The sequence below is a fragment of the Scyliorhinus canicula genome, chromosome 8, assembly GCF_902713615.1.
Source record: "Scyliorhinus canicula chromosome 8, sScyCan1.1, whole genome shotgun sequence".
NCBI classification, from domain to species: domain Eukaryota; kingdom Metazoa; phylum Chordata; class Chondrichthyes; order Carcharhiniformes; family Scyliorhinidae; genus Scyliorhinus; species Scyliorhinus canicula.
The window spans coordinates 55366904-55385022 of record NC_052153.1 but is presented as its reverse complement, the minus strand read 5'-3'; the positions used below and the strand labels follow the sequence as shown (position 1 = coordinate 55385022).

General features: G+C 45.1%; 1 protein-coding gene across 3 annotated transcripts in view; it reads right to left on the bottom strand.

Annotated features, from left to right (window-relative positions):
* focad (focadhesin) overlaps positions 1-18119 on the bottom strand; it is a 366162-nt gene that overhangs the window by 68041 nt on the left and 280002 nt on the right. For all 3 annotated transcript variants that reach the window (XM_038804621.1, XM_038804620.1, XM_038804622.1), the window contains exons 33-35: positions 15259-15336; positions 13115-13186; positions 352-454 (exon numbers count right to left, since the gene is read on the bottom strand). In XM_038804621.1, the coding sequence (XP_038660549.1) occupies positions 352-454; positions 13115-13186; positions 15259-15336 (253 nt within the window). The remainder of the gene's footprint in view (positions 1-351; positions 455-13114; positions 13187-15258; positions 15337-18119) is intronic.

Below are 18119 nucleotides of genomic sequence, written 5' to 3'. Positions count from 1 at the left end.
CTGGCCTTTTCCCCATCATTGGCAGCTGCAGCTTCACAAGCTTAGGTCCTAAGCTCGATAATTCTCTCTGCCTGTCTCTCTTCCTTTAAGATTCCCTTTTTCTTTGACCAAGCTTTTGACACTAGGCTCCCATCTCTCCTTGTGTGGCTCAGTGTTAAATTTGATTGGTATTCACTCCAGCACAGTGCCTGGGCTTGGTTTTGCAACTTTATGAGTGCTATATAAATGCAAGTTCTTGTTGTTTAAAATCTTCACAATTGAAATGGGTAAATAAAACATTTGCAGGTATTGCTGCGCTTGTAGAATCATTATAGTTTTCACCTTTCCACAATTTGTATTCTTATGACTAACCTGATGTCCTACTCTGACTGGACGACATGTTGGTCAAGTGAAGATGTCCTAAAGCACAGGCAGCATTGGACTGGAGTCCAATTACTCCAGAAAAGCTAATTATCTGTGATAAGACAATATATAAATAGGCGGGTAAGTAAAAGAAAAACACACAGAATACTGCAAGTCATGTAACTGAGCAAGTGTAATGCCTAAAACAATTTCAGTTCTTTCAGATTTCAACAAAGATATTCCTGTGGAGCTTTACATGATACGTTTTTAATGTGGGGGCACAATTTGTTGTAATTATTAATAGGCAGGTTAGCTGCCAAAGTGACCATGTGGAAGAATGGAACAGCCTTCAGCTATTTAACCATAAACAACAATAGCTCATTAATTTAAAAGGAAGACAACTGAATCCACTTGTAGAGTGTCCTTTCTGGGCCTAGACACACAGGTCGGGATCAATTGGCTGCTATCACCCACCAATGAAGTCCACTGATGAGTGGTTCAGCAGGAAATGACAACTGATCAGCATCCAAGGTGACACTAAATACTGATCAGGAGGCACCACAGGTCCAAAACACAATACCTTCAATGTCCTTCAGCAAGTATTGGCCATGAATTTATCATTGTACCTAGCTCTGGATGATTGAGCGAACAACTGATACTCAAAATGATTTCTCCATTCCAATGGAGGGTCAGAAGCCTGAGACCTTAACTCGGTTTCTCTCCATAGATGCTGCCTGATCGACCGAGTATTCCCAGCCTTTTCTGTTTGTATTTCTTCACAACTTTGTTGCTCATTTTGCATTTCTACAACAAATTGCAGGATCATTAGGGCTGAAAATAGAGGTAAAGTAACAACCTACTTAGCCAATTATAATTGATGCTAATGTGAGAGGCATAGCATTCGGGAAGCACAAGTTGCGTATCTGCAAATGTCCTAATAGATGAGGGAGAAGCAGGACCTGCACAGTAAGAGATTTAGTTTCACAGCTGCTTGATGTTACATTACAATAATACGATGTTCCAAAGTTGCCATATTCCATCAGTGTTACACATGCGGTTTAAATTAAATGGGCGTGAATTCAAATAAGATGATACAAGGTAAGTTTCATTTGGCATCAAGATATTTTGTTCAACACAGAGATTACTCTGATCCCTTTATCATATTTATTGGTTTATATTCCGAGCAAATGAAAAAAGGGCTGCCAGCATTGAGCAACTGCTCAGAGAGCAGACAAGTTTCCAGAGGGCAAAAATCAGGACACCTGCATCCAGGAATATGCCAATGTCATTCTTGAGCACATGAAAGCAATTTCCTGGCCATTACAGGAGAGCAATAACTCGCCAGTCAATGTGGGAAGAGGTTAGAATTGGTAAACTACAATTTGTCCAGACCGAAAGTTGCCATTTGGAGAACTATGGGGCATTCTGTGCCCGCATGTTTTGTCGACTGAAATTTAAACCAGATTTATTTCCGACTCTCCAACAAGCATCTGAACATAATGGAAACCACAGACATTCTCAGGGATAAAAATGTTAGTTTATTTTCTCAGAAAAATCAAATACATTTAGGGCAGCATGGTAGCACAGTGGTTAGCACGGAGTCTGCACGTTCTCCCCATCTGCGTGGGTTTCCTCTGGGTGCTCCGGTTTCCTCCCACAGTCCAATGATGTGCAGGTTAGGTAGATTGGCCATGATAAATTGCCCTAAATGTCCAAAACAGTTAGGAGGGGTTATGGAGGAAGTGAGGGTCGGTGCAGGCTCAATGGGCCGAATGATATCCTTCTGCACTGTATGTTCTATATTCTATGTTGTTCTATGGGTGATCAAATGGGTTTTTTGTTCTTGGCTACCTGAAACTGGTTTGTATTGCATTAAGACTTGTCGACACCTCTCAAAATATTAACTCAACTGTTGCACACATCAGATCAGAAAGTAATATATTAGGTAATATGTGCAACAGAATTGGCTGCGTACCTCACCACGGGGGCGATTCTCCAATACTGGGCCCAAGTGTTTGCGCCGTCGTGAACGCCGTCGCATTTCACGGCGTCGCGATCAGGGCCCGGGTACGACCTATGTGGAGGCCAGCACGGCGCTGGAGCCGTTCACGCCTCCTTATGCGGCGCCCGCGCCAACCCGCTCACGCGCGGGTGACTTCTTCTACGCGCCAGCCCCGTCTCAACATGGGGACGGTGTTCAGGGACCGGCCGCGCTAGGAAGTAGACCTGGAGGGGCAGAGGCCAGCCCGCCCATCGGAGGCCACCCTCCCGGCGAAAGAGCCCTCCTCCCCCTCCACAGGCCGCCCCCAAGCATTCCTGCAGAATACCCGCCGGCAGCAACCAGGGGTGAACGGCGCCGGCGGGACTCTGTTGTATCGGTGCGGCCGCTCGGCCCATCTGGGCTGGATCCGGGCCGGAGAATCGGCGGCCCTGCTGATTCCAGCGTCCCGCGCCTGCCAAACGCGCCGGCGCAAATGGCACCGATTCTCCGCACCTCGGAGAATCACGCGCAGGTGTCGTTGCGGCGATTCTCCGGCCGGGCGCGGGGCTCGGAGAATCGCCCCCCACATTTCTGTGATTGGCTGGCATCAGGCAAATGAAGGTAGCCATATTTTTACTGCCAAAATTTTAACAAATTTTTTCTTCGGTTTTACAATTTGCCATGTCACATAAAGCGCAAAGTAAATATATCAGTTTCGACACTGTCTCATCACCTGAATTAGTCATTAGCACACTAATTAGTCAACCGTAGGTTTCTTGCGAAACTATAATTTTATGTAAGTAGTTGGTTATCAGGTTTAAGGACAGACCCAATAATGCATGACTCCAATGTATGAAAAAGGTACCGTGTTAGTGAGCTCTAGACTAAAATTGAATTGAAAAACAGTCAACTCCCGCCGTGAACGTCATATCCAGTTGATGATGGGACTGAATTAGACATGTTTCAGCCATCCCCAAATTTCACTTTTGTACATTTAACGGAGTCAATATTTGGATTGAATTTAATTGAATCAATTTTACTGAAGAAATTGTCAACACGAGAAAACAAAAACTATTTAAAACTTGCCAATTGCAGAATACAGTACAGTACATACTAGTGCAATTTACAAATCACACTATTGTACATTACTGTACTATACAGTACAGGTATCATAATTTACTTGAGAATGGAGGGAAATGGAGTGGGTGATGTGGCTGATATAAGCGTTGATGTGGTTGATTTGGATGAGAAGAACAAGGTTATTGTTGATTGCTTCGCCTTTTGTTTTCCAGTTTTGTAAAGTGCTTTGTAAGCAGCAATAGTTGTTTCAATCTCACGACAAAAGGCGATGCTTCTTTCTCTGCTTGTTGCATGGTCTGTTACCTGTTTTTTCAAACCTTTGACTGGCCTTCGGAGATCTGCCTTCATCTTGGTTGTGAACATCTTCCCGCTCCTGCTCCTTTTTAGGTTCCTTTAATCCCGTCAGTTCAACCAATTCTTCCATGTTTTGCCAAGTTAATGATCCTAACCACTTTACTTCTACATTGGGGAACCCTGTGAAATCATTCATAGCTTGAGGCCAAGCTATTTTTATAGAACAGTACAGCACAGAACAGGCCTTCGGCCTCGATGTTGTGCCGAACAATGATCACCCTACTCAAACCCACGTATCCACCCTATACCCGTAACCCAACAACCCCCCCTTAACCTTACTTTTTTTTTAGGACACTACGGGCAATTTAGCATGGCCAATGCACCTAACCCGCACATCTTTGGACTGTGGGAGGAAACCGGAGCACCCGGAGGAAACCCACGCACACACGGGGAGGACGTGCAGACTCCGCACAGACAGTGACCCAGCCGGGAATCGAACCTGGGACCCTGGAGCTGTGAAGCATTTATGCTAACCACCATGCTACCCTGCTGCCCCTAATTTTCTGGCAAACATTTATGGTTGAAGCCTCAACTTCATCCCATAAGTCCTTAATTATGTCCAATTGAGGAGGCAGTGGTGTAGTGGTATAGTCACTGGATTGGTGATCCAGGGTAATACTCTGGGGATCTGGGTTTGAATCCCACCACAGCAGGTGGTGGAAATTGAATCCAATAAACATCTGGAATTAAAAGTCTAATGATGACCTCGAAACCATTATCGATTGTTGTAAAAACCCAGCTGGCTCACGAATGTCCTTCAGGGAAGGAAATCTGCCGTCCTTACCTGGTCTGACCTACATGTGGCTCCAGACCCACAGCAATGTGGTTGACTCTTAAATACCACCTGAAATGACCTAGAAAGCCACTCCGTTGTATCAAACTGTGACAAAGTCAATAAAAAGGAAAGAAATCGGATGGACCACCCAGCATCGACCTGGAAACGACACAGGCAATTTCATGTCAACCCTGCAACATCCTCCTTACTAAGGGGGGCTTGTGCCAAAATTGTGAGTGCAACAACCTTACATACTCACGGAATTATACTTTACAGATAACGTCCCAAATACCACCATCACCATTTTTGGGTATGTCCTGTCCCACAGGCCCAGCAGAGGTGGCGGCACATTGGTTATAGTGTTGGGTGGGAGTTGCCTTGGGAGTCCCCCTGGGAGTCCTCAATATCGACCGTCTTTGACATCAAGGCAGCATTTGATCGAGCATTATCAAGGAGCCCTAGCAAAACTGGAGTCAATGAGAATCAGGGGAAAATTCTCCGCTAATTGGAGTCATACCAAGCACAGAGTAAGATGGTTGTGGTAGTTGGAGGTCAATCATCTCAGCTCCAGGACTTCACTGCAGGAGTTCCTCAGGGTAGTGTTCAAGGCCCAACCATTTTCAGTTGCTTCATCAATATCCTTCCTGGACAGCACAGTGGTTAGCACTACTGCCTTATGGCACTGAGGACCTAAGTTCAATCCTGGCCCCGGTCCGTGTGGAGTTTACGCATCCTTTGCATGTTTGTGTGGGTCTCACCCCCACAACCCAAAGATGTGCAAGGCAGGTGGATTGACCACGCTAAACTGTCCCTTAATTAGAAAAAAGAATTGGGTACATTAAATTTATAAAAGAAAATCAATGACCTTCCTCAATGTCAATTAGGAATGGGCAACAAATGCTGGCCTAACCAGCGAAGTCCACACCTGGTAAAAATGAAATTTAAAAAAAAAATTACTGTGAGGTTGTTGAATTGCAATCAGGGATTGTGGTTGAAGGCTCTGCTTCCAGAGGATGCGACTGAAACTATGTCCAGTGTAGTAAGCCTCAAATGAGGCAACGACCTCCTGATCCACTGGTTGGATAAGCAAGGTTACCGTTGCAGGACAAAAACAATCTCAACGTCTGGATGGTGCTCAACGAGAGTGTGTGTGCACGCTCAGGTGCATCATCGAGCATTAGTAGGACCTTGAAAAGACAGGTTATTTTCCCTCAGATAAATGCAAACCGTTGGCAGAAAACAACTGGCATACCAGTCTTCAAAGACTGCTGCTGTAACCCAGGCATTGCTGTTAAAGCATTCCAAAAGACTGGCAGATGACATTTATTCTTCCCTTTGAAAGCTCGAGGGTTTTCTCACCTATAAACCAGAAAAGGTTTACGTTTAAAGCCAGCCACATTGGCAAATTGCAGAAGTGTCAATCTGTGCTTTGCTGCTTTAACTGTCTTTTCCTGTTTTGAAACGCACAACCTACTTGGCATCTTCTTCCAGAACGGGCCAGTTTCACGTGTGCTGAAGACCTGTTTTGCCTGGTAGCCTCTTTTCTCAGTGTATTCCTGAAGCTGCATGGTCAGCTGAAGCAACTCCTCTCACCAACTTCACATTATGCAGCCCGAAGCACTTATTAAAGCGATGGAACCACCCTTTGCTGTCTGAGAATTCTTTGGAAACAGAAGGACAGGCACCTTCTGCACTTCTTCCATTGTCACTGGTGACATCTGCACTACCCTCTGTACCACTCTTTATGTTCTGATACAATTCAGGGGCTTTGTTACAAATGAGTGGAGCACTAAATGATGCCAGTGCTCTATCCACACATTGAGTAGCTTCCCCATTTCCTCCAGGGTCTTTCCTGCTCACAAAGGTTAACCTGGCAGTACGACTACCAGAAACACTGACCCTTATTCTTTCTTTAGACTGCCAGTACCTAATTGTGGATTCATTCACGAACTATTCCCTGGGCAGCATAGAAACACTTGCACCTTTCCGCAGTCTTATCTAGAATTATAACTTTTGTCATCACCTTCCTGGGGAGTTTTCTGCTTGCTGCTGACTTACATCTTTAGTAAAATTCTGTACTGTCTTGTAACTGTATTGCAAAAATCTAGACAACCTAGAAATCACAACAACCCATGTGCACATGGAGACTGCACAGACATAATGAAGGGACATTTACAGTGCGCACTTTTTTCGAGGAACAAAGGAAGTGTTTCTTAATGGTTTCTGAGGAATTTTATGAAGTCCTTTATGAACCTTTTGGGTCCACATGAAACGTTTGCTTGCGCGAGTGCTGTTTAGTTTGTGTTGCAGTATTATAATGGTTGGAGGGCAGGGGAGCAGCAACTCGGGTTCAAAAACGTGGAATATGCCACCTGTTACAACAGGGGTGTACTGTTTAAATGTCATTGTGAACTTGTGGCATCTGGATTGTTAAATTTTTAATCACGGATGAGCGAAGTTTCGGGGGCGCAAACCGTGACTGGATACACAGGCGTGAGCGGGTGTACAAAATTGCGATAGGGGGACACGAAAGGCGGGGGTTAACTGGATTTAGAAATACTGATACAGATCTCACAAAAAGGGTTGACAGGAAGTTTGGAAATTAACTTGAAAGGAATTCAAATTGTTTGAAAAGAAGTGCACACATTAAAAAAAAATTTTTTTTTTTTTTTTAAAGAGTACCCAGTTCATTTTTTCCAACTAAGGGGCAATTTAGTATGGCCTACCCTGCACATCTTTGGGTTGTGGGGGTGAAACCCACGCAAACATGGAGAGAATGTGCAAACTCCAAATGGACAGTGACCCAGAGCCGGGTTCGGAACTGGGACCTCAGCGCTGTGAAGCAGCAATGCTAACCACTGCGCCACGTGTGCACACATATATTAACCCAAATGGAATTTAGCACAGATTTTTCATCTGCTTGCAAAATACATTTGCGCTAGCTATTGAGTGGTGGTATGTTATTTCGAAATCCATTTAGCCCCAATCATTTGAAGTTTGTTCACTAGTTACAATGGAGTGGAGCCCATACTAAACTGGTAATGGAATTTGATATATTACTAAGAATCTCCCAAATTTATTTTCTGATCCCACTCTGAATTGTGAATGCACTTTCCCTACATCCTCCGGTAATAAGCCATTGCATTGCTCCACTTGTCAAGAAGATCAAATTATCCCACAGGCTCCGCCATATGCTCAGTGGTGACTCCAACCACCAGCCCCGCCACACATTAGCAATCTGTACTGACATAAATGCTGCACAGCTTTCAACTTTGAAATCAATAAAGAGATTTCCGCATAAATGAGTTCCTGCGCTGGTAAGCGGATTCCACTCACTTGCACAAGCCCCATTTAAAAGGACAGGCTTTGTACTCAAACCTGACAGCACCACTGGAATCAGAGCTGCGGAGACTGCTGAAAGGGTCACTAGAGGCAACGGCAAGTTGCCTTTCGAGCTCAGCCGTACAGTCTTGGCTGGTGCTGGTGAAGTATTCGTTTCCCATCTCGCAGTGCCTGGAGCTGCAAATATACCAGTGGCAGAAACTTTGAGATGTACAATCGTCTGACAGATGAACTGTTTGAATACCAGTTAATGTCCTGGTTGGTGCAGAGCTACAGAGCCCAGTGAAGAACCAAAATAATATGTGCAGCCTCAAGTCTTGTTGATCTCCCATTTCTTATTTTTTTTTTCTCTGGTTCATCGCATGTATTTTCTTTATGTGTCTTCATCATCAGGGAAACCATGGAACACAACAACTGGTACTAGAGAAATGCAAGCTTTTCTCATCCTTCTCCCGACTGAAGCAATGAACTCAAATCCCATTTCCTGCTCTCTTCTCACGCCCTTTAATATTTTTCTTCTTCGTTTCTGGACATTTGAATCCTTCCCGCCAAGAACAGTGGAAGGTCGTTCCACTTCTGCAAATCTATTTTAACACTATTAACCAGACTTGTGCAATTCAATTTATGAAGTGAGGCCCTTTTTTGGGCCACCCGTACACCCAGGTAGCGAGAGCTCGTATCAGAAAGGTGAAAAGGTAACGTTCCCAATTGGGGGTTAACCGGGAAACGTTCACTCTTGCCGAAATTCAGTTTGTACCCAGAGAAGGAGCAGAAGATGTTAAGCAACTTCATTATCCCGTCGATGGAAGGGGGCTGGATCTGTAATATAAAGAAGTAGGTAATCTGCATAGAGAGAGAGACACTCGATGCTCCACCCCATTTGGACTGATACCTCTCCATTGACTAGAGGACCTCAATGCGATAGAAAGCAGCTCAATTGCCAGGGCAAACAAGAGTGGACAAAGTGAGCAGTCCTGCCTGGTGCCTATTCAAGGGAGAATAAAGAAAGTTCGAAGGGTTTGTACGAACACCGGCAGTAGGGGCATTAAATAATAGGCGAATCCAGGAAGCAAATTTCTGACCAAATACAAACCTCACAAGAATCTCAAATAAATACTTCCATTCCACTCAACTGAATGCATTTTCAGCATCGGCCTTTCACGAAGCCTGTCTGATCCTCCAAAATTATATTTGGTAGGCAAGGCTCCAACTGAAGTGCCAATACCTTGGGCTTGACACCAATATTTAAAAATGAGATAGGACGATATGAACCACATTCTGTTGGACCTTTGTCCCCTTGAAGAAACTGGGAAAAACAGAGGCTTGAGTGAGGGTTAGAGGCAGCGACTCCGGGATTGGGAATAATTGAACATGCCCAATAATAATGCTGCGAGCTGCTCCGAGAACCTTGGTAAAATTCACTCGGAAAACCATCCGAGCGAGGTGCTTTGCCAGATTGCATCAACCCAGAACATTTTAAAATCTTGTTTCGGTTTGGGGGGGGTTTAGCGGGTAGCATGGAATCCAACTCACGGCTCTTAGACACCTCAGCCAGTGGGATGGGTAGATCGTCCAGAAAGTCGGACATTATCGATTTATCTGCAGAGCGCTCCAATCTATAAAGGTCTCAGTAAAAGGATTTAAAATCTGCATTAACCTGGGGAGGGGTGGAAACAAGTTTGCCACTCGAATGGAGTATCTGAGTGATCTCCCGGGAGGCCGCCTGCCACTGGAGTTGGTGACCCAGAAGACGACTGACCTTCTCCCCACGCTCCTAAAAAAGTGCCTTTGGAGCATTGTCGCTGATGCACCGCCTTGCTCATAGACTATAACTCTAACTGAGTCCATAATTTCTTTCCTACTTGCCAACAGCTCTGGAGTAGGATCAGCGAGTACAGGTGGCCTACCTCTATGATGGAATGTACCAATCTCTGCTCTCCAACTTAGTTGTCGTTAACATATATGCTCTGTAAGAGATAACTTCCCCCTGAGGGCTGCCGTAAGAGCCTCCCACAGCGTGGAGGGTGGGATTTAATCGGACCTGTTAAATTTTATACTGTCGTCTATGGAAGTGGACACAAACCCACAAAATTTTCTATCCGCTAACAATGTAGTATCTAATCTCCAGGTTGGGTGGGACCAGACTCTGGCAACAAATCAGTAAAGTGCAGGGCATGGTCTGAAATAACAATTGCTGAGTACTCAGCCGCCGCCATCAAAGGGAGGAGAACCCTATTCAAAACAAAAAAATCAATAGGGGATTATGCATGGTGGACATTTGAAAAAAAAAGTCTCTATCCTTTGGGTGCAAAAAGCGCCAAGGCTCCATCTCCCTCATTGGAGTCATAAAAGAAGATAACGCCCTGGCATACCCCAATGGAACAAGAGATTTAGGTTTGGAAGGATCCAATCTATGGTCGAAACACAATTCAGGTCCCCCCCTAAAATAAGATGGTGTGAGTCGAGGTTTGGGAGAGAGGCCAGCAGAGAATTAATAAAATTCATATCATCCCAGCTGCAGGCTGTTAACCAGGACAACCGAGGTGTTCAACAGGGAGCCACAAACTAAAACATATCAATTATTGGGGTTGACTATAATCTGAGAATGGGAAAACTGAGTTCTTGTCAATTAGGATCGCAGTAATTTTGGAGAGAGAATCAAAGTTAACGTTTCGTGTCCGTGTGACGCGAAATGTTCGTATGGAGTTTCCAACCCTCTTCAGCTCTGAAGAAGGGCCATAGGGACTCGAAGTGTTAACTGTTTGTCTCTCCAAAATACTGCCAGGCCCACTGGCTTTATCTTGCGTTTTCTGTTTTTATTCCCATCTCCCTTGGCTCGTTTCAGTGCATGAAAATCTATTGATCTCAATCTTGAATAAACGTGACCATCCACCACTCTCTGGCGCAGAGAATTCCAAAAAATTCACAGCTCTAAGCGAAGAAGCGTCTCCTCATCTCAATGCAAAATGGCTGACTACCCCGCCCTTTCTCCCCATCCTGAGACTGTGAGCTTATGTACTAGGCTCTCCAACCGGGGGGCCATTATCCAGCAAAGGTAAAACCCACCCATATTCTGGCCTGACCACTCCCTGATTATATCCTCCCATTAGACCATAAGACATAGGAGCAGAATGAGGCCACTCGGCCCATCGAGTCTGCTCCACCATTCAATTATCGCTGATATTTTTCTCATCCCCATTCTCCTGCCTTCTTCCCATAAACCCCTGATCCCCTTATTGATCAAAAACCTATCTATCTCTGTCTTAAAGACACTCAGTGATTTGGCCTCCACAGCCTTCTGCGGCAAAGAGTTCCACAGATTCACCAATTCACCACCCTCTGGCTGAAGAAATTCCTCCTCATCTGTTTTAACGGATCGTCCCTTCAGTCTGAGATGATGACCTCTGGTTCTAGTTTCCCAAGGAAATTAAGAGGGTATCTGTAAATAAAAAACAGACCCACCCGCATCTGAAAGAAAGGGGTCATCCAAGGACTTGCATTTGCCTATCATGGCCAAAAGCGCTTCACAACCAATGAAATACTGTTGAAGTGCAGTCGCTGTTGGAATCTAGCAAGTGTGAAGAATAAACCAGGAGGAGAGGGTGGTTGGGTGGGACCTTCTGAGGTTGTGAAAGGCGCTATGCGAATGCAGTTCCAACACTTGCATGTGAAGGTCACACTCACAATGTGAATGGGTCTGAGTTGCTGTGTGCTTTTGAGCGTTTTCATTATTTCAGAAGCAGGCTGGTTTTGCAGTGTGCCTGTCGATCATTGACCGCGGGGGAAATGTTCCACTATATCATGGCCTGGCGAGTTAATCTTTAATCGGCCTCCAGTCGGATCCTCCGGGATGGAAGCGGCGGTCCCTGCCTCCGGGCTCCTCTACCTGCTCTGCTCCGCCTTCTCCGAGTTCTTCAGCGGCGTCTTCATCAACCAGTACCGCTTCAACTTCCCCGCTTTCATCGCCCTGTGCCAGGTCAGCAACTCAGCCAGTGCGGCGCACACAGCCTCCATTGCACCTGCAGGGCTACTCAGCACCACTACACACAAACTTGCAGGGCATGACTGCCCCAATGACCCTTTCTCTAGAGCGATCTCCCATTTCTTATGAAAGTTCTCTTGGATAATCGAGAATGCAGGCAATGATGGAATCACAATGATTGCAATGTGTTTGGGGCAGCACGTTATAAATTTAGCATTAAAAACGAGGGGTCAAATAAGAACCTGCACATAACACCAGTTACTGAAAAGCTAAATGGTTGAAGTGGTCTTTCTCTTCACTGGGTTCCAGTTTTACTTGCAGCCCAGACTGATGGGTAGATTTATATTGTCTCTTGGCATTAAGGAATCCACACAAAAAAAGTGTGCCACTCAGTATCATTTCTAATGGGCATGAGTATTCTGCTGGTAAGCATGCTGCAAGCACTTATAAAGATGGCTGAGGTTAGAATAAAATCACAAAGTTGCAGTAGTGGGACATTGGTAGGACAAGAGTTAAAATGAGCTTTACCAATATCTGGATTGCCATGCATCTAACCGCAAACCTTGTTGTTGGTGCTGGCTAGAAAAATGTTTTTGATTCACATCCACAAAATTTGATGTGCAATAAGAAACACAAACTATCAAAAAAATGGAATTACAGTATAACGTTAAAGCAGCAATTGTTTGCAAATGAACAGAACAGCCTTCAGTAAAAGGATTTCTAAAATCTGTGCAAACACTGAGGTAATGTTTGAGTTATGATGGCGACACTGGCAGCAATAAGAGTGGATGCTGATGGAATCCTACATTAACCCATCAACAAAATATAACATGAAATCCCATGTCAACTTCGAGTTTGGGGAAAATGTAATTAAAAGGTTGCAAGATATTGAAGTAGTAACAAATTGCTCCAAGGTCTCGCCTGATACACTTGAGAAGCAGCAGAGGAAGTAATTTTAGTTCAACATGTTATTGTGGAGAAATCATCTCATACCCCTCTGTGAAGTGCACGCATGTGAATGGGCCAATTCAGAATGGGGCCAATTTGTGAAGTTGGTTTAAATTGGGGTTTCTTAAAGTTATTGATGTGACAGAACTATGTTCACAGACAGACAGAACAAACAAATCTGCCTCGCACAGTAGGGGAGTGGAGAAAGGGCTTTAAAAGACAACCACTATCTATGATTCAGTGACAATTCAATCTACTCCGCAGACTGTTCGATATTAAAATCATAAATTAGCAGGCATCTGAAACTCACCTGAGTCATTGCTCTGATGACTTCATTCATCTTTGATTGAAACTGCGATGACTGGATTGTTTCCGACTTCAGCTGCACACCAAAGAGCCAAGGGCAGATGATTAGACAGCTTTAGATTCAGAGATCAACCGCGACTGGCAAAAGTTTGACAAGCGAACACAGTGCTTGAGGTTTTATTGCACTGTTGCTTCACAAACTAGATCTGTTAACTTCCTTTCAAGGCATTTGATTAATAGTTTCATATTTAATAAGGTATTTGGGTTTTTTTTTGTTTAGATCTGAAAATAAATGTAAATGTGAGATCACTTTGTCAGACGTGAAACAGCTACCACATCTAACGCTGTCCTAACATATTAGCTTAGTGAAAATGGTTACCGGAGAAAACATGGACCATTAAGAGATTGCTTCACATTTCCAACTTTAATCATACTGAAGGTGTAACTTTGCAATAATCTGCAACAAACAAATCTGACCTGCCTGCTTCTGTACTTCAAAATTTGTTTGAAAGCAATATATATTATACTCATACAAGCTCTAAATCCATGGGCGCGATTCTCCACTGCCCACGACGGGTCGGAGAATAGCGGGAGGGCCTTCCCGACATTTGTCCCGACCTCCCGCTATTCTCCCCCCCCCCCCCCCACGGCCGCCCCACGACACGAATCGCTGCTCGCCGTTTTTTACGGCGAACAGCGATTCTCCCCTGGCCGATGGGCCGAGTTCCCAGGCCTTTACGGCCATTTTCACGAACGCAAACACACCTGCTCTCACCGTTTGTGAAAACAGCCGCAAAATGCCGTTCCGGACAACCACGGCCGTGCCAAGGGTGGCATGGGCCCGCGATCGGTGCGCACACTTTGTTCCTCCGCCGCCTCACAGGATCAGTCCGCGGGGCGGCTGAGGGGCATGACGGCCCGCGCATGCGCGGGTTTGACGCATATGCGTGATGACGTCATCCGCGCATTGGAGCCGTCCAATCCGCGCATGCGCGGCTGACGTCATCGCGCGCGTCAGCCGCCGTGACGCTTGGCGCGCGGACTTAGTGACGGTCGTTAAGCCCGCGATGCCATGCTTCGCGGGGCCGCGCTGCTAGCCCCGCCCGGGGGGGAGAATCGGGTCCCGGGAGAGGGCGCGGAGGCTGCCGTGAAACACGGCCAGTTTCACGGCAGCCTTTACGACTCTCCGCATTTGCGGAGAATCGCGCCCCATATTTACCAAAACACAATTGATCAGCAATGCTACACAATGATTTGAGGACTATCGGTGGAAAGTTCCACCTGAGTTTCCTTCTGAGCCTTAAATTTTTCATTTTTAACTTGTGTGTGAGCCAGACAACTGACAAAGAGCTAGTGAGGACTTAGTTTTCAATTACATTATACCTTCTGGAAAACTGGGCAAATATTGTCACAACAAACTCTCTACCCTGGGGAGTACTAGGAATTTGGCAGAGGGTTCAGATAAACCGAGTGGGGAACTTAACACATGAACTAAAAGGGCTATGCCGAGCCAAAACAACCTTGATCTAATCAGATGCTCCTTTGTGTTGTCTGTTCAGCAGTTAGGTAGACCAGGCAGTTTCGTCTTGAAATAGTTAACTTTAGTTTTATGCAGAACTGACTGACACCTCAGTCCCCAACATTCATCTGGGTCCAAAAGGAATATTATCCCAACCAAACTTTCTCAGGTGTAATATTTGGGATCTCATGACCAGTTTACGAATATCCTTTATGTCCCACTAACAGATGCTTATTTGTGCTTATTTATCACATTAATCTGGAGGTTGATTTTACAGAAACTTTCCTTCCTTCTTCCCCCATATATCAGATGATTTTGACATCATATTTCTCCACCCACCTGCCCTCCTATAATCTGACCAAGCTCCTTGTACAGGTTATGGACACCTCACTCACTGCTGCACTTAAAGTTCACCCCATATATTCTCTCCAGTTACACCTTAAACAGGACGGGAAATTTATTTGAGATGTGTAGCCACTTCACGTCACCAATTACCAAATAATTACACTGTATTTTATTGCTAATAAACTCCTAAAATGGCTTTATTTCATTTTCTTATTTAGGCTCCTGAATGGTTCATTTCAAACATTTTTTGCGCTGGTAAGTAATTTCAGAACAATAAAGCATACCTGTATCAGAGAACTTTCAGATCCCACTAAACCAACAAGACCATTTACCGCAGCCAATCGATGCATTGTGGGACAACCCTTTGACAGATGTAAGGAAATGAGAAAGATAAGTTGAACTGCTTTGATAGTTATCATAGAGCCATACAATGCAAAGTCGTCAATCTGTAAAAAAATAACTGACTTCAGGACATAATGGATAGACTACCCGTCAATACTGTACTCATGCGTGTGGGGCAATTGGAGGATTTGAACTAGAAACTTTATTGTGATATCACTACACCATTAACATCAGGTAATGTACTCTTTCAAACACTCTGTTGGAGCATATGCATAGGACATACAAGTAGGCTTACATTAACACTGCAATGAAGTTACTGTGAAAAGCCTCTAGTCGCCACAGTCCAGCGCCTGTTCAGGTACACAGAGGGAGAATTCAGCATGTCCAAGTTACCTAACAGCAACCGGTCTGTTTCTGTTATTTACATCAGTCGTCTTACGTTATTTACAATGGTTACAGTTTCTTGTTTTTCGTTTTCCAGTAGGCGTTTGGTTCTGGCTGCATCCTCTGCTCCCACTTTTCCTCCTGACCACCCCCCCCCCCCCCCCTCTCCCTCTGTCCATCTGGCGTGCCTTCTTCCCTCGTCTGCTCTTGTGTCCTGCTCCAGTTGAATTGGCATGGTGTCGTGTGTTTTGCAATTGGTTAGGCATAGTTGAGGTTCCATGCCTCCTTGTATCCCCTCACCCTCCTCTCCTTGCTGTAACATTACTACCCTGTCCCTTCCTTTGGCTTATTGGCTGTTGGCTACAAACAGGTCTTGGAACAACTGGGTGAATGGCTCCCATGTGTTGTGGAGGCCTTCCTCCAACCCCCGGATGGCAGATTTAATTTTCTCCATTTGGAGAAATTCCAATAGGTCGGACAGCCAGTCTGCAGTTTTAAGAGGTGCAGGATTCTCCAGTGGGCAATTAGGGAGGCAAAGGCAAGGGCCTCCTCCCCATGAAGAGAGGTGCACCATCTTTAAAGGGCACCCTGATCAGAACTGCAGCCTCATTGGCATTCCAACAACCTCAGCCTCAAATAATCCTCGTCAGCATTCCACCCCCCCAACCAACAGCACGGAAGTATCACTGGTACTCATCCTACACCGTCGACTGTGTTGGCATAGCCAGGTTGGCACTGTGTCAATCTGGCAATGCCAACCTGTACTGGGGCAGCGCTAGGGAACTGCCCAGGCATGTCTCTCTTCCCCCCCACCCCACCTCCCTCCGGGGAGCTATACATACCTCCTCGCCCCCAGAGGGATCCCCTCGACTGCCTTACATCTGGCCAAACTTGTTCTGAATCTGGAGAACATATTTAGTACACAGTAGCACAGTGGTTAGCACTGTTATTTTGCAGTGTCAGGGACGCAAGTTCGATTCCCGGCCTGGGTCACTGTCTGTGCAGAGCCTGCACGTTCTCCCTGTCTCTGTGTGGGTTTCCTCCGGGTGCTCCGATTTCCTCCCACAAGTCCCGAAAGACGTGCTTGTTAGGTGAATTGGACATTCTGAATTATCCCTCAGTGTACCCGAACAGGCAGCGGAGTGTGGCGACTAGGGGATTTTCACAGTCACTTCATTGCAATGTTCATATAAGCCTACTTGTGACACTAATAAAGATTATTATTATTAGTGAGGGGGGAAATCATGTGGCAGGAGGTCCGCTAATAAGATTCGGATTGATGTAAATATATTAAAATTAAGGTGGGAACCTCCTGACTTCACCGGCAAATGGCAAGGAAAGTCAGGACTCGTGATCTCTACGGTGAGAATCACGTTCCTGGATTTTAGTGGAATTTTCCACCCGTGCCGCCGATTCTGCGGACGGCTAATATGGGCTCAAAATCACCCCCATTGTAAACTGTGTCAGCATATACTTTCTGTCATGCTTTTGTGTACACTTCCTGTGATGCCACACTTAAGCATCAGGAAAGTTTATAAAGATTACTCACCTTATCGAAATTCAGCACAATGGGTGTGTGTGGCCAGCAAGTTTACCAAAGACATAATGGGTGCTTTAATCAATTAACAGTCAGTTCATGGCTTCTGAATTGTTTTTATGACTGAGAAGAAGGTGATAGGGTCTCAGACTCCATTCCGATAAGCCTACTCCTGTCAAATATATTAACTCTGCATCTCCAATGCTCAAACCTCTGTTCCCAACACCTCCACTACAAGTCTCAAGATCTTTAACCAGCCCTACCCCGAAACCACTGACCCTCTTCACAATCCTCAACGAACCTTAAGACCACCTCTACTTCTCCCAGATCCCTCACTCCTGCCCAACGCTCCCACAGCTACAGACATTTTTTTTTAAACAACCTACTCTCTGCTCCCAATGCTTCAGGAATCAACCGATCATTATTGCTACACCATAATCAGAAGGCTGGTCTATTTGATTTGTATACCAACATGCAAAGGACCGAATTGGCTTAAATTATATCCAGAGCTGCTAACACAGGTTTATTTCTTTAGACAATAGGTCTTCTATTTATACATAAGCAGTGTATCTAAAGTTTAGCTCTGACCTGTCACATGTAAAGATACTGTAAAATCTCAGAATGGCATGATTTAGCCCAGTGTTCCAGTGTCAGCACTTTGAAAGAGTTATCCAATTCGTCCCATTCCCCTACCCTTTTCTCAAAGATCTGCAATATTTTTCCCTTCAAGCTGTCTTTTCAAAGGTATTATTCGATTTGTTTGCACCACTCTTACGCACTGCGCAAAATAATCTCTCTCCCATCTTAACTCTAATTCTTTTACCCTTTGGCCACTGGAAATAGCTTCTACCTATTTACACCACAAAATCCTTCTTGATTTTG